The following is a 14,202-nucleotide window of genomic DNA, read 5'->3' on the forward strand; positions in this document are numbered from 1 at the left end:
GTACAAGATGCAGGCTTAGTTTATTAAAACAATTAGGGCTGCGGTTAAAGTCACCACCTTTTCCAAACCAGGGGACCCGACACGGTCCGTGTTTCGATTAACACGCCTTCATCAGGGGTCCCTAATTTGAAAGGTATCAAATGAAACCGCAACAAAAAATAAACTTGTGCCTGATTCAAATAAAATGTCGCTGGAGCAAAGAGTCCGTGGAGTTATTGCAAAAAGCCATTGCTTTGTTCAGAAGTTACATAAGTCAAAATGGTGTAGTAAGGGTTGTGACGGGGGTTAACCGATATACTTCTATGGCTCCGGTTTTAAAACAATTACACTGGCTGCTAGTTATGTGGAGGGTGCAATATAAAGTGCTGATAATGATGCATCGAAGATTATCGGCCTCTTTTACAAAGCCACACTAGCGGCCCCGAAGCCCATAGAGATTTAAAGGGCTTCGGGACTGTTCCGTGCAGCTTTGTAAAAGAGGCCGTATATGGTCAGGTACCATGGTATTTGCAACGGGTATTGTCTGTACATAAACCTAATAGAAGCTTAAGATCTGATACAACTGTGTAATTGGTTGTGGATACTGTACATTATGCTGTAATGAGCCACTCTGCATTTCCAGTGGCGGAAGTAGGTGTATGTGGCGCAGTGGTTAAAGCTACAGCCTCGGCACCCTGAGGTTGTGGGTTCAAACCCACGCTGCTCCTTGTGACCCTGGGCAAGTCACTTAATTCCCCCATTGCCCCAGGTACGATAGATAGATTGTGAGCCTACCGGGATAGAGAGGGAAAACTGCTTGAGTATCTGAATAAATTCATGTAAACCGTTCTGAGCTCCCTTGGGAGAACGGTATAGAAAACTGAATAAATAATAAGTTGCCCGGTAATATATGGCTGAATAAGAACATTGAACAATTTCATTGACTACTTCAGACTCATCTGTGTTTTCAGGCTTTTTTTTTTTTTTAGTTCAATCATCTTTATTAGTATTTTAAAATCTACATCCATCCATAGGCACGAATGACATTATCCATGACAGTGACAACAAAAAAAACATGTAGATTGATATCCATGCCTCAGTATATAACCAAAGTTAAATTATTTAGTCAAAGAAGAAATGCTACAAGATTATAGAACACACTTTTTTAGCAGTGTAGCTATTTGTGAAAGTTTTCATTTTTTTTAGATTGTGTTTTATATGGAAAAGAAGAATGTAGATGTGAATGTTGATGTCTGTGACATAATTGGATTATGCCCATGTGTTAATAATTGATGTATGTTTTATTTTGTAACCCACCTAGGGATAGGCGGGATATATATCTTTAATAAATAAATAAAAATATAAAATGACCTCAAACTGTGTAGTTTCTTCTTAGGCTTGTGATAACCAGATATTGTTTACTGAAAGCTTCTATACCGCTACTAGTGCCTGGGGAGTAAATTCAGAGCGGTTTACATAGGCTTCTATATTTTAATTCTGGGATCTCCTTTTACCTTTTCCACTCTACTGAGACCTTTTTATTAAGATGTGTTAAGCAGCTAACTCGGGTTTCACAGCACAGTAGACAGTAGCGTGGTGGGCCTGCACTGCTGTGTTCGGTGACGGGTCAGAAGCGCGCGAGGACAAAGGCGCGCCGACAACTGAGCGCAGGGCTTAATCGCGCAGAAGAAAACCTGTATTTTAAAGGGCTCTGACGGGGTGTGTGTAGGGGGAACCCTCCCACTCTACTTAATAGGGATCGCGCTGCATCACGCTGCCATGTTGGGGGTGTGTGGGGGGTGTAACCCTCCACATTATACTGAAAACTTAACTTTTTCCCTAAAAAAACAAAAAGTTGAGTTTCCAGTATAATGAGGGGGTCGCGCTGGCGTTGTGGGGGGTTTGGGGGGTTGTAACCCCCCTCATTACATAGTAACATAGTAACATAGTTACATAGTTACTATGTTACTATGTAATGAGGGGGGTTACAACCCCCCAAACCCTCCACCACGCCAGCGCGATCGCTATTAAGTAAAGTGAGGGGTTCCCCACCAACACCCCCCGTTGGAGCCATTTAAAATAAGGTTTTTCTTCGGCGCGATGAAGTCCTGCGCTCAGTTGTCCACTCTCGGTTGTCGGCGCGTCTTTGTCCTCACGCGCTTTAGACTACGAACCACTGTGTTCCATGTTTTTACTTTGTGTTGCTGTTTTTAGAAATCCACTTCAATTGCCTAACATGGGACTGGGCAGGAGAGAGGGGTGTGACATGGGCAGGTGGAAAAGTAGCTGGCAGTGACAGCTAGCCCATGTGCTACCTGTCATGACTGATGATAGCATACCTGAACTTAATACTACCTCTAAGTGCAGCTACTATAAAGTAAGGCAGGGTAGGGTGGTGCATATCTGGTCTCATGTACTCCTCTATCCTGATTAAGTTAGAACCCTTTACTGCACACATCTCCCTCCCCACCCCCATTCAACACGATAACCGCAACCCCCACGCAAGCAAACACTGATATGTTGCATTACTACTTAGGGGTCTTTAAGGATGACCCCTTGCAATAGTATCATAAGACTACTGCTAGGGGGTCATTTGGCACCATTCTAGATTCTTTCATTGATCCAGGGGACAGCAGAGAGGGGCAATTGCTGCCATTGTCCCACTGCATCACCAATGCTGACCCCCAGTTATATTCCAGGGTGAGATTGGAGGCTGAGGGAGAGTAGGGCTATAGGAGGGTAGTGTGACTGTGGCTACAGGCAGGGTTGTGGCTCGGGCGGGGGGGGGGGGGGACGTTCTTGTGTGTGGAGGGTCTGGATTTTTTGTTAGTGGGGGGGATGAGTTGGGGTTTGGGTTCCGACATCAGGGGTTGAGAGAGAGCGCTGATGGGGGAGCAGCAGGAATAGATAGCATTAGCACTACCTATAGTTGTACTGTTCTGCCACTGCATTACGTGAGTGGGCCAATTACTTGGTCCTTCTGTGCTAATTGGTCCAGGTGTGTAACAGCATGGCTGTGTGTTGACTGATTGCCATATGTGGTATATCCATCTCCGATACAGGGCATGCCTCCTGCATCAACTTGTGCTGTTAACCTGTAGTAAGTACAAAACTCATTACAATTGGCTGGTACAGGTGTAATACATCAGAAGCAAAAATAAACTTGGAAACCTATGCTTATGTTGATCACTGGTATGTCACAGGTTGTACATTATACTCGTAGCACCAGCCTTTCAGCTTCTGAAACACTGATGCTTAATAACTGAAGGAGCTGAAGAAAAATAGCCATTCTCAATACTAGGGCCTCCTCCACCCCCCCCCACACACACACACTTCACATCTACCCTTTCCTCTCCACTCAGTATTTTATAGGCCTCAATCATATCACCCCTGAACCATCTCTTCTCCAAGCTGAAGAGCCCTAGCCGCTTTAGCCTTTCCTTCTGTCACTTTCATTGCCCTTCACTGAACCTACTATATCTTTTTTGAGATATGGCGACCAGGATTGCAAACAGTATTCGAGGTGCAGCTGTACCATAGAACGATACAAGGACATTAACATTTCCACCTTTGTTTTTCATTCCCTTCCTGATCATTCCTACCATTCTCTTTGCTTTCTTAGCCGCAACTACACATTGAGCTGAGAGTATCAACGTATCCTCAACAATGACACTTAGCTCTTTTCCTGGACAGTGACTCCTGATGAGGAACCCTGCATCACGTAGCTATAGTTCGGGTTTCTCTTTCCCACATGCATCATTTTGCACTTGCTCACATTAAACGTCATCTGCCTTTTTGATTCCCAGTCTTACAAAGTTCTCTTGCAATTTTTCACAATCCTCTTGTGATTTAACAACTTTAAACAATTTTGTGTCATCTCACTAGTTATTCCCATCTCTAGATCATTGATAAATATGTTAATAAGCAGCGGTCCCAGCACAGACCCCTGTGGATCCCCACTATTTACCCTTCTTCATGGAGAATATTGACCATTAAACCTACTCTGGTTTCTGTCTTTCAACCAGTTCTTAATCCATAATAGGACTTTTCCTCCTATCCCATGACTTTCTAATTTCCTCAGAAGTCTTTCATTAGGTACTTTGCCAAATGCCTTTTGAAAATCCAAACACACAATACCAACTGGCTCACCTTATCCTGCCAAGATGCATTGGCTTGTAGTGTACAAATTTGAACTTGGCTTATCAAAAAGTTACACCAAAGAACATTTTTGGGCACACAGTCCAGCACGTATTAGAGGGGACAGTATGTGAGTGGATTCACTTCCGTGGAGAGCATATGTGCTGAGTGGGTTATAGAGGATGATGCATCACATTGAAATAGCTAAGAAGAAAAAAATTAAATTGAATCAGGTTGGGCAGACTGGCTGGACCATTCGGGTCTTTATCTGCCGTCATGTACTATGTTACTATGATTGTGTGTCTATGTATTTAGAACTCTGCCCCTATTAAATTAAGTCCGTTTCCATCATTAGAAGAGTGGGCCAAAAAGTGGCAAATGAGCTTCAACATAGGGAAATGCAAGGTCATGCATGTAGGGAAAAAGAACCCGATGTACACTTACAAAATGGGGGGATCACTGCTAGGGGTAAGTAACCTTGAAAGAGACCTGGGAGTAATGGTAGACACAACATTGAAGGCGTCGGCACAATGTGCCACAGCCTCAAGTAAAGCAAACAAAATGTTGGGTATCATCAAAAAGGGTATCACGACCAGGACGAAGGAAGTCATCCTGCCACTGTATCGCGCAATGGTGCACCCGCATCTGGAGTACTGTGTCCAGTACTGGTCACCGTACCTCAAGAAGGACATGGCGGTACTTGAGGGAGTCCAGAGAAGAGCAACTAAGCTGATAAAGGGTATGGAAAACCTCTCATATACTGACAGACTGAAAAAACTGGGGCTGTTCTCCCTGGAGAAGCGAAGACTTAGAGGAGACATGATAGAAACCTTCAAGATCCTGAAGGGCATAGAAAAAGTAGACAGGGACAGATTTTTCAAATTATGGGGAACCACAAGTACAAGGGGGCACTCGGAGAAATTGAAAGGGGACAGGTTTAGAACAAACGCTAGGAAGTTCTTTTTCACCCAGAGGGTGGTGGATACATGGAACGCGCTCCCGGAGGCTGTGATAGGCAGGAGCACATTACAGGGCTTCAAAGAAGGTTTGGATAGGTTCCTAGAGGACAAAGGGATTGAGGGGTACAGATAAGAGTAGACGTGGGTTATAGGGATAGGAGTAGAGGTAGATTATAGAAATAGTCAGGGACCACTGCTCAGGCAAATGGGCCTGATGGGCCGCTGCGGGAGTGGACCGCTGGGCGAGATGGACCTCTGGTCTGCCTCAGCGGAGGCAACTTCTTATGTTCTTATTAGATATGATTTTTAGAGCTGGAGTTAGTAGTAGTAATGAATTAGTATAAATAATTACTATAGACATGCTTGAAATGATGCTTTAGGGACTTATGAATAATCAGTTGCTATCTTTGTGCCTTTCTTTCTAGGTATGAAGATACTTGGGCAGCCCTTCACAAAGGAACTAAGGAATGTGCTAAAGCTGGAGAGGTAAAATAATCAGCTTATAAAATTTACGGTGGCCCTTCTGCCTTCCGTGACTTATAGAATGGTCTATTGTCATCTATGGGTAGATTTAAATTTGTGTGCTACTATGTAACCTTCTCTCCAAATCCTTTTTACAGGATGTTGTTTATTTAGTTAGTTAGTTTTATAGCCCATCCTCCCCAGGAGCCCAGAACGGGTTACAAGGATACGTATACAGTCGTTTTCAGGATCAATAATGAACTACAGAAAATTGAGATGGTTTTAGATAACATACATGCTATGGGGAAACTAAGAACACACATGCTATAGTGAATCTATATACTACAGGATAATAAAGTGCTACAGGAACAGAGCACACGTATTACAGAAAATTGAGATGATTTAAAAAAAAAAAAAAAAAAAAAGACAAAATGATTTTAATAAAAAAAATCCGGTAGCCTTGACATATGATACTATTTTATTTGGAACAACTATGAGAGCAAGGAGTCAAATCTCGTCAAATAACAACAAACTTTTATTTATTTTGACTGGAGTAGCAATACAGCAAATAACATACAATTGGAAAAAGTATGACAGGTTAAATTACAATTTCTGGTGGAATTCTGTATGTCATATATACAAAATGGAACTCACAATAGCAACGCAAAAAGGTTATTTTAGTAAATTTCAGAAAATCTGGGGACCATTAACAGATTTTTGTAATGAATGATTAACTTTTCTCATGATAAGATATTTGATTAGGGGGGAAATGGGTGGGCTTTATTTGTTGTTATTTCATAATACATGATTATTTGAATAGTTTCATAGTAATGATACTTATATGTATTATTGAGTAGGGAGGGAGGGGAGGTTATTCTATTCAATAAGAATAATTTATATATTAGATTTCTTATATAATATTTAAAATATTACAGAATATTAATTTTTTTTTTTATTTATCAAATTTTTATACATTATCATTTATACAAATAATAAGAAAAAGGAATTTTACAGAAACATAAAGACAAATAATATAACCTCCTAAGGGTTCTCTATATAATTTCCTCTAGTCCACATAATTGAGAGAGAACAAAACAGGCAAATAAAACAGATATATTTAAACATAATCATGATTAATAAAGATCAAACATTCTGGTGTGTAAATACAAATAAAACTCCAGATATTAATTATGTGGTGAGAGAAGAAGATGAACTCGTTTCATGACGTTGTAAAAATTGTTCTAACTGCATTGAGTTCCAATAAACATAATCATTTTCCTGAAATTTAATCAAACATTTACAGGGAAACTTTAAATAGAATGTGGCTCCCAAAGCTAATACCCTAGATTTCAAAACCAAAAAAGATTTTCTTCTTAATTGTGTTGCTTGGGCCACATCTGGAAATATTAATACATTGTCTCCACAAAATTTAGTTTGTTTATTTTGAAAATAAGCTTTCATTATTAAGGATTTATCTATTTCTCTCGTACATGTTATTAGGAGTGTAGATCTAGTTTGGATTATATCCTGTGAGTCCTCTAAGAAACCAGTTAAATCAAAATCAATCTGTTCCAACTGATCTATACCCGGTTCTATGGAAACTTTTTTCTTCTGAGGAATATAATATAGATTTGTTAGAGGCAAATTTTCTATGTCAGCCATTCCCAAAACTTCCTTAAAATATTTCTTAACCAATATTTCAGGAGATATCAAATGAGTTTTGGGAAAATTGACTAGACGTAGATTTTTTGCTCTCTGCAAGTTCTCCATTTTTTCAAATTTCAAATGAGTGATATGAAAATCCTTAACAGCTGTTGAGGAGACTGCTTGTTAGGTAAGCATTTGGGACTCTGTTGACCTAATTGATTTTTCTATAATCTTTAAGTTTGAATCAACATTCACAAACTTATCAATCACTTCCTGTGAAAATTTTACATTCTGTGTCACCACAGATTTTAATAACCCCTCCATTCGAGTATTAATTAACCATAAATCTTTCAAAGTAACTTCCTGAGGTTCAGCCTTGGGATCTATAGGAGCCAAAGCCTCATCTTGAAAAGATAAGGCTTTCGGCATCACCCCATAAAACAATAAGGGTGATGTCTGTTGCTCAGAGACTCCCTCTAGTTGAAAAATGGAGCCCGGATTTGGCTCCGAATCACCAGGAATACCTGGTGGAGGTGGTGGAGTTCTACCTGGAGGACTAAGAGATGCTCCTGAGAGTGAACTCGCTCCTTGGCTATGGCTGAGAACACTGGATGGAACTAAATGTCTATCTATGGGACCTGACAAAATAGGCGTAGACACTTTTGCTTTCCCTTTTCTTTTTCCCATATTGTAATTAAAAATACATACGTTTCTCCCAGTGTCTCCAAGGGGCTCCCAAGGGGCAAAGCGTGCCCCTTAGGGCACGCCCCTTTGGCCGCGCCCTGTGGCTGCGCGCCGCAGTCGCGGCGTCCCTTTCAGCCACGGAGAAAGGACCCGCGTGACGCGGGCGTCTGTCTCTGCAGGTGCCTGCAGGGATTCAGCTACCCGGTTTCCAGCTTTAGTTGTTAGTAAAAGCGCTGCAGTCCTGAGCAGATATTAAGTCCAACAGGTAATTACACCAAGATACCCATGTCTCCCCGGTCTCCTGCAGTCGCGGCGTCCCTTTCAGCCACGGAGAAAGGACCCGCGTGACGTCGGGCGTCTGTCTCCGCAGGTTAATTTGTAATGAAATGTTATACTTAATGCATATATGAGAGTTAATCAAGTGTGTATCTTTAAGTTCATATGAGTTTAACTGCTACACTTGTTGTAACATGCAAAAATGAATAAAGAATTAAAAAAATGACACACATTCTATGGGGGGTTGAGAACACCTATGCTTTAGTTAAACTAAGAGAATACAAACTATATAGAGTCTCAGAATGCATGGCCGTAATAGAAAAGAGCACAGTATTGGCTGACAGATTCTGGTGCCCCAAGTTACAGTGTGCCAGTTCCCGGCTGGTTAAAGTTTGAGACCAGGAGCGAGTTGGTTCGTGAACAGTAGTGTCTTTACTACCTTCCAGAAGGGCTGTAGGTTGTTAATTTCCCTGATAGCAGGAGAGAGTTGGTTCCATAGTTTAGGCATGCTGTAGGAGTATGATTGCTTCCGGGCTGTTTCCAGGTGGAGGCAGTTTGCTTGAGAGTTAGACAGCCTGAGTTCAAGTTGCAATCGGAGGGGCCATTGAGGTTGGTAGATTGGGAGCTTCTTTGCTACGTGGTTGGGGGTCATGCCTTGGAAGCGTTTAAAGGCTAACATTAGTTGTTTGAAGATGGAGCGTTAGTGTATTGGAAGCCAATGGGCCTGGTTCAGAGCGAGGAAGATATGGTCAAAAGGGCCAAGGTTCTGTAGGAGTCTCACTGCTGCATTCTGGACTCTCTGTAGTCGGTGTTGCTCCTTTGCCGGCAGACCTGTGTGGAGACCATTGCAATAGTCCAGGCAGGACATTACAAAGGTATATAACAGCTGGGTGAAGTCTACTTTGGAAAAGTAACAGTGGTTGGGTTTTAGTTGTCATAGGTAGTAAAAGGAGGTGGATATTACCTTGGAGATATGGGCTGATAGAGTCAGGCCAGCATCCAGTGTGATGCACAAGCTGGCCACTTGGTCTTTGGGTTCCAAAATGGTGCTGTCTCAGGAGATGTAGGGGTATAAGGCAAGGCAAGACTCTTGGCAAATCCATAATAGCTCAGTCTTAGATAGGTTCAGTTGAAATTGGCTGTCATCCATGCTTTTATCTCTGCAAGGCAAGATTGCAGAGTCTCAAGTTGAGTGACCCGGGCTTTGCCCAGTGAGATGTATAGTTGTATATCATCTGCGAAGGAGTGGATATAGATTTTGTACCTCTTCACAATTTCAAGGGCCGGTAGATATTGAATAATAGTGGGGATAGTACTGTGCCTTGGGGTACTCCGTAGTTCATGGTTCTCAACTTTGAGAGTACCAAGTTCGCCAAGACGCATATGAGGACACATCGTATTTGTCTTTGGTCCACGAAGGATATGAACCAGGATAGTGCTGTATTCCTGATCCCGATCTCAGAAAGTCTGCATAGTAGGATTCCGTAATCGAGCGTGTGAAACGCGACCTGATTTTCCTCCAACCCGATTCACTAATCTCGTGGCCGATTATCCTCGGATCCGATCTGCACATGCAAATGAGGGGAAATGGCATGTAAAGTAAGCAGGCAGTGATTCACTAACAAAAAACTGGAACACCGACTGGGCTGGCCAATCAAGAAACAAGCGACTGCTGGGGACCATTCGCTCAAGTCATTTCCGACTGCATCTCCTTCTCTCTGCCCCGACTCTCCTTCTCTCTGCCGTGACTTGCCGCCCTGCTCCTTCCCCAATTCTCCTTGCCTTCCCCACAGTGCGAGCCCATGAAAATAAAAAAAATGTACTACCTATATATTTGTTCCAGCTAACCATTGCTACTAGTACTACTATTATTTCTATAATGCTACCAGACGTGCGCAGCGCTGTAGATTCACGAAAGAGACATCCCTGCTCGAAGAAGTTTACAATCTAAACAGACAAGACAGGCAAACAGGATGCTGTGGATACAGTTAGGGGAGAATGGTTAATCTGCTAGCTAGGACAGTGGGTGGGGAGTGGGCAGCTAAGAGCAACTGAACTGAGGAACCGAGTTCTCTGGGAGATGTATAAGGAGAGAGAAGAGAGGAGAGATATTGAGGGGCAGCAGAATGAACACACTTGTAGGTTAGTAATAGGAGTTTGAACTGTATGTGAAGGTGGATAGGGAGCCAGTGAACCATTAAGAGGCCGATATTCATTGGGATATAATGGGGTTAGAAAGGCTTCTACTGGTTATCTCCTGCTGACCTGGTGATCCCTACATTTTCAGCAGCACATAACCAGATAGTGTCACTGACAGTCTGGGGAGGTGGCCATGGCACTGTTCGGTTAGAGCTAGGAATCTGGTTAGTGGTGATTTTTAGTCCTAGCCTCATCTAAATATTGGTCAGTGCCTGGATGATATTGGGCTTGCCTGGATGCTGTAAGGTCAGTGCTGGTGCCCAGATTAGGACTGGTATTGACTAACTGGATCAAATTCTGCCCACGGTAGTCAGTGCCTTTTTTTTTCCTCCAAATTCTTTTTTGATTTTCAAACTACAAATGTGCAATAATGATTCACATATGTACATTATATAATAAGCGCAACAAAACTTACAAATATTGCTACACAGCGAAATTTCCCCTACCCTCCCAATTAAAAAATAAATATATCAAACCTTCAAGAAATTATTCATAAAATCCTTGGACCAATTCTAATACCATTTCCTTCCCCCCCTCCCTTCCTCCTCATGATAGTCAGTGCCTTAAAATTCACTATGGACTGAATATTCAGCCCTTAGTTATTTACCAGAAAAAATGGTATACTGTTTTTAACTAACTGTGGTAGCCATATTTTTCCAGTTGCCACATTTGATTATGTGATAAAGCAGAGTTGTAATTTGCATTAATTTATAGTGATTGTCATGGCAGATCTGTCAGAAGCTAATGTGGCTTGCCTTTTGTTAATGAAGAAACTTGAAAGAAATATGTAGTTCATTAGAACTAAAAAGATAGAGCAATTTTACTGAAGGGAGATGAGGGTAAGAGTCATTACCAGGCAATTTAGATGAAATTGTGATTTGAGTCTTACATGGACATTTATGGGAGCAAAATAACTTATGTTCTTTCAAATATATTGGCAGTTCATTAAACTGGTTCAAATGTTATTAGCTGACATGAAGCAAGAGATTGGTGTATTGTGTAATCTTACTAGGTAATTAATATAATGAAAGATAGTAACAGTCTTGATGCTTAAGAAATTAACTGTTGTAGTACTCGTAAAACATTTTCTTCATTTATACTGATCTTTTCCAGATGAACATTTGATACTTTGATATGTTGGACACCTGCTTTGATAAAAACACCAGTAACTCACTCTTCATACCTATTTGTGGGGTACACTTAAAAAATGAAGTTAAGTTGCATGTTTTATGTGTGGCCAAACATTGTTTTGTTTAAGTTCAAGTGTGAATCAATTACAGCAATGAAAGCTAAATTTACAAAAATAAATAAGAATAAAAATCCTAAAACCTAAATAATACTGAAAGCAAAGTTGCTTATTTGGAACTAATATCCTTCTGCCCTTGGAGAACATTTGTCTTAACATGTATTACATTACATTACATTACTGATTTCTATTCCGCCTCAACCTTGCAGTTCTGGGCGGATTACAAAAGAGACAACTGGACATATCCAGGATAATTACAGAGAGAATTCTGGTCATTTCCAGGAGAAGTTACAAGAATAATGGAGCTGTATATTTCAAGAGCTACAAGATGCTGTACAAATAGGAAATAGTGCAGATCCAGTATATATACCGTTAGAGAAGCAGTTGACATGCTTGATGCTAAAGAGAAGGGAACTGGTGAAGGGGGGAGGAGGGGGGAGTTGCGTTGAGGGGGGTCCGGTTGGGGTTAAGCCATCTGTATAAATTTTTTGAATAGGTGGGTTTTGATTTCTTTGCGAAAATATTTGTAGTCGTTTGTTGTGATCAGCAGGTTGGAGATAGTGTGGTCCAGTTTCGCTGCATGCGTCGCCAGCAGACTGTCAAATATCTTCTTGCGCTGGGTGCCTTTGAGTGGGGGGTAGGTAAAAGGGGTCTTAGTTCTTCTTTGCCTAGTGGTGGTGTTTTGGTACAGGCGGTTGTTTAGGTAATTGGGGGCTGTGCCATTTATTGCTTTGAATAATAGACAGTATAGTTTGAATTGAATTCATGCTTGTATTGGTAACCAGTGTGAGTCCAGGTAGGCCGCGGTGACGTGGTCAAATTTTCTTAGTGAGTAGATTAATCTGAGTGCAGTGTTTTGAATTGTCTGTAGTTGTTTTATCATTGTTGCAGGGCAAGGCAGATAGAGTATGTATGATATAATTACATTACATTACATTACATTAGTGATTTCTATTCCGCTTGTGCCTTGCGGTTCTAAGCGGATTACATTAGAAGATGGCTGGACATTTCCAGGCGATGACAATACAATTATTTGTATAACTTTACAAACTTTGCAAACCTAACTTTACTTAACTTTTCGTACATAACTTTACATAACTTTACGTACATAACTTTACATAACTTTACGTGGAGTTACTTTGTGTTACTTTACATTATCCTTACCGTGCTTGCATAACTTGCATTAAGTTTACATAATTTATCTTACATAATTTATCTTACATAACTTTACAAGACTTTACGTAGAGTTATTTTATGTTATTTTACCTTATTATTCCAGTACATTGCATAACTTACATTACATGATATTACAAAGTATAACCTTATGTTATATTACAACGCATAACCTTATGTTACTTTACATAATATTACAACGCATAATCTTATGTTACCAAAAAATCGTCTGTTCCTAGGTTGCTATATCTGATTTTTTCGGTATTAGGGGAGACTGTGTTTCTAGATATGAATTGGCTTTACGCCCGATGCAGCTAGATTAGATGTTGCCTATGGGGACGAAGTTGCAGTTGGTTGTGAGTTGCAGTAGGTTATGAAGGGAGAGAAGATGATGGTAGATTATAATATTGGGATGTGTTTTTTGAATAGTATGGTTTTTATATCTTTTCGAAACGCTTTGTAGTCCGTAGTTGTGGTCAGCAGCTTGGATATGGTGGGGTCAGTTTTCGCGGCCTGTGTAGCAAGTAGGTTGTCATATAGCTTTTTGCGTTTTGTGCCTTTGAGTGAGGGGTAGGTGAATGGAGTCTGGGTTCTCCTTACTCTAGTTGAGAGGTTTCGGGTTAGGCGGCTGTTTAGGTAGAGAGGTGCTGTTCCGTTTAGTGCTTTGAATAATAAACAGTATAGTTTGAATTGAGTTCTTGCTTGTATCGGTAGCCAGTGTGAGTCGAGATAGGCATTAGTGATGTGATCGTATTTTCCTAGCGAGTAGATAAGTCTGAGTGCTGTGTTCTGTACTGTCTGTAATTGTTTGGTCATGTAAGCGGGGCAGGGTAGATAAAGGCTGTTGCAGTAGTCTACAAGTCCTAGTACAAGTGATTGGACTAAGATCCTGTATTGAATTTTGTCAAAGAATTTTCTTATTTTTCGCAGGTTGCGCATGGTGTAGAAGGCTTTTTGGATGGTTTTGTTAGTATGGGTCTGCATTGTGCATCTCCTGTCTATTGTTACTCCCAGGATTTTGAGTGCTGGCTGTATTGGGTATGTGATTGCATTTGTCGTCAGATCAGTTAAGGTAGGTTCTTTGTCTTTTTCTAGCAGCAGGAATTTGGTTTTATCCGTGTTCAGTTTCAATTTGTGGTTGGTCATCCATGTTTCTACCGTTTCCAGAGTTATTTTCAGTCGTCCTGATGAGTTGGGGTCTTGGGTATTGAAGGGGAGAAGGATTGTTATGTCGTCTGCATAGCTGAATGAGACTATATTTAGGGAGTCTAGAGTGGTGCCCAGTGAGGATACGTAGAGGTTGAAAAGTATGGGTGATAATGGAGATCCTTGTGGTACTCCACAGGGGTTTGACCAAGGGTCAGATATGTGGTCTTTTGTCTTTACTTTATAAGTTCTAGTTTTTAGAAAGCCTTGGAACCAGTTGAGTACCAAACCTGT

At 41.0% G+C, this 14,202-nt stretch overlaps 1 protein-coding gene across 3 annotated transcripts in view; it reads left to right on the forward strand.

Annotated features, from left to right (window-relative positions):
- DTNBP1 (dystrobrevin binding protein 1) overlaps positions 1 to 14,202 on the forward strand; it is a 155,575-nt gene that overhangs the window by 22,688 nt on the left and 118,685 nt on the right. For 2 of the 3 annotated variants that reach the window (XM_033929593.1, XM_033929592.1), the window contains exon 3: positions 5,501 to 5,561. The exons of the other annotated variant lie outside the window; for it this stretch is intronic. In XM_033929593.1, coding sequence (XP_033785484.1) covers positions 5,501 to 5,561 — 61 coding nt within the window. The remainder of the gene's footprint in view (positions 1 to 5,500; positions 5,562 to 14,202) is intronic. 3 annotated transcript variants of the gene reach the window in all.

The sequence above is a fragment of the Geotrypetes seraphini genome, chromosome 2, assembly GCF_902459505.1.
Source record: "Geotrypetes seraphini chromosome 2, aGeoSer1.1, whole genome shotgun sequence".
Lineage (NCBI taxonomy): Eukaryota > Metazoa > Chordata > Amphibia > Gymnophiona > Dermophiidae > Geotrypetes > Geotrypetes seraphini.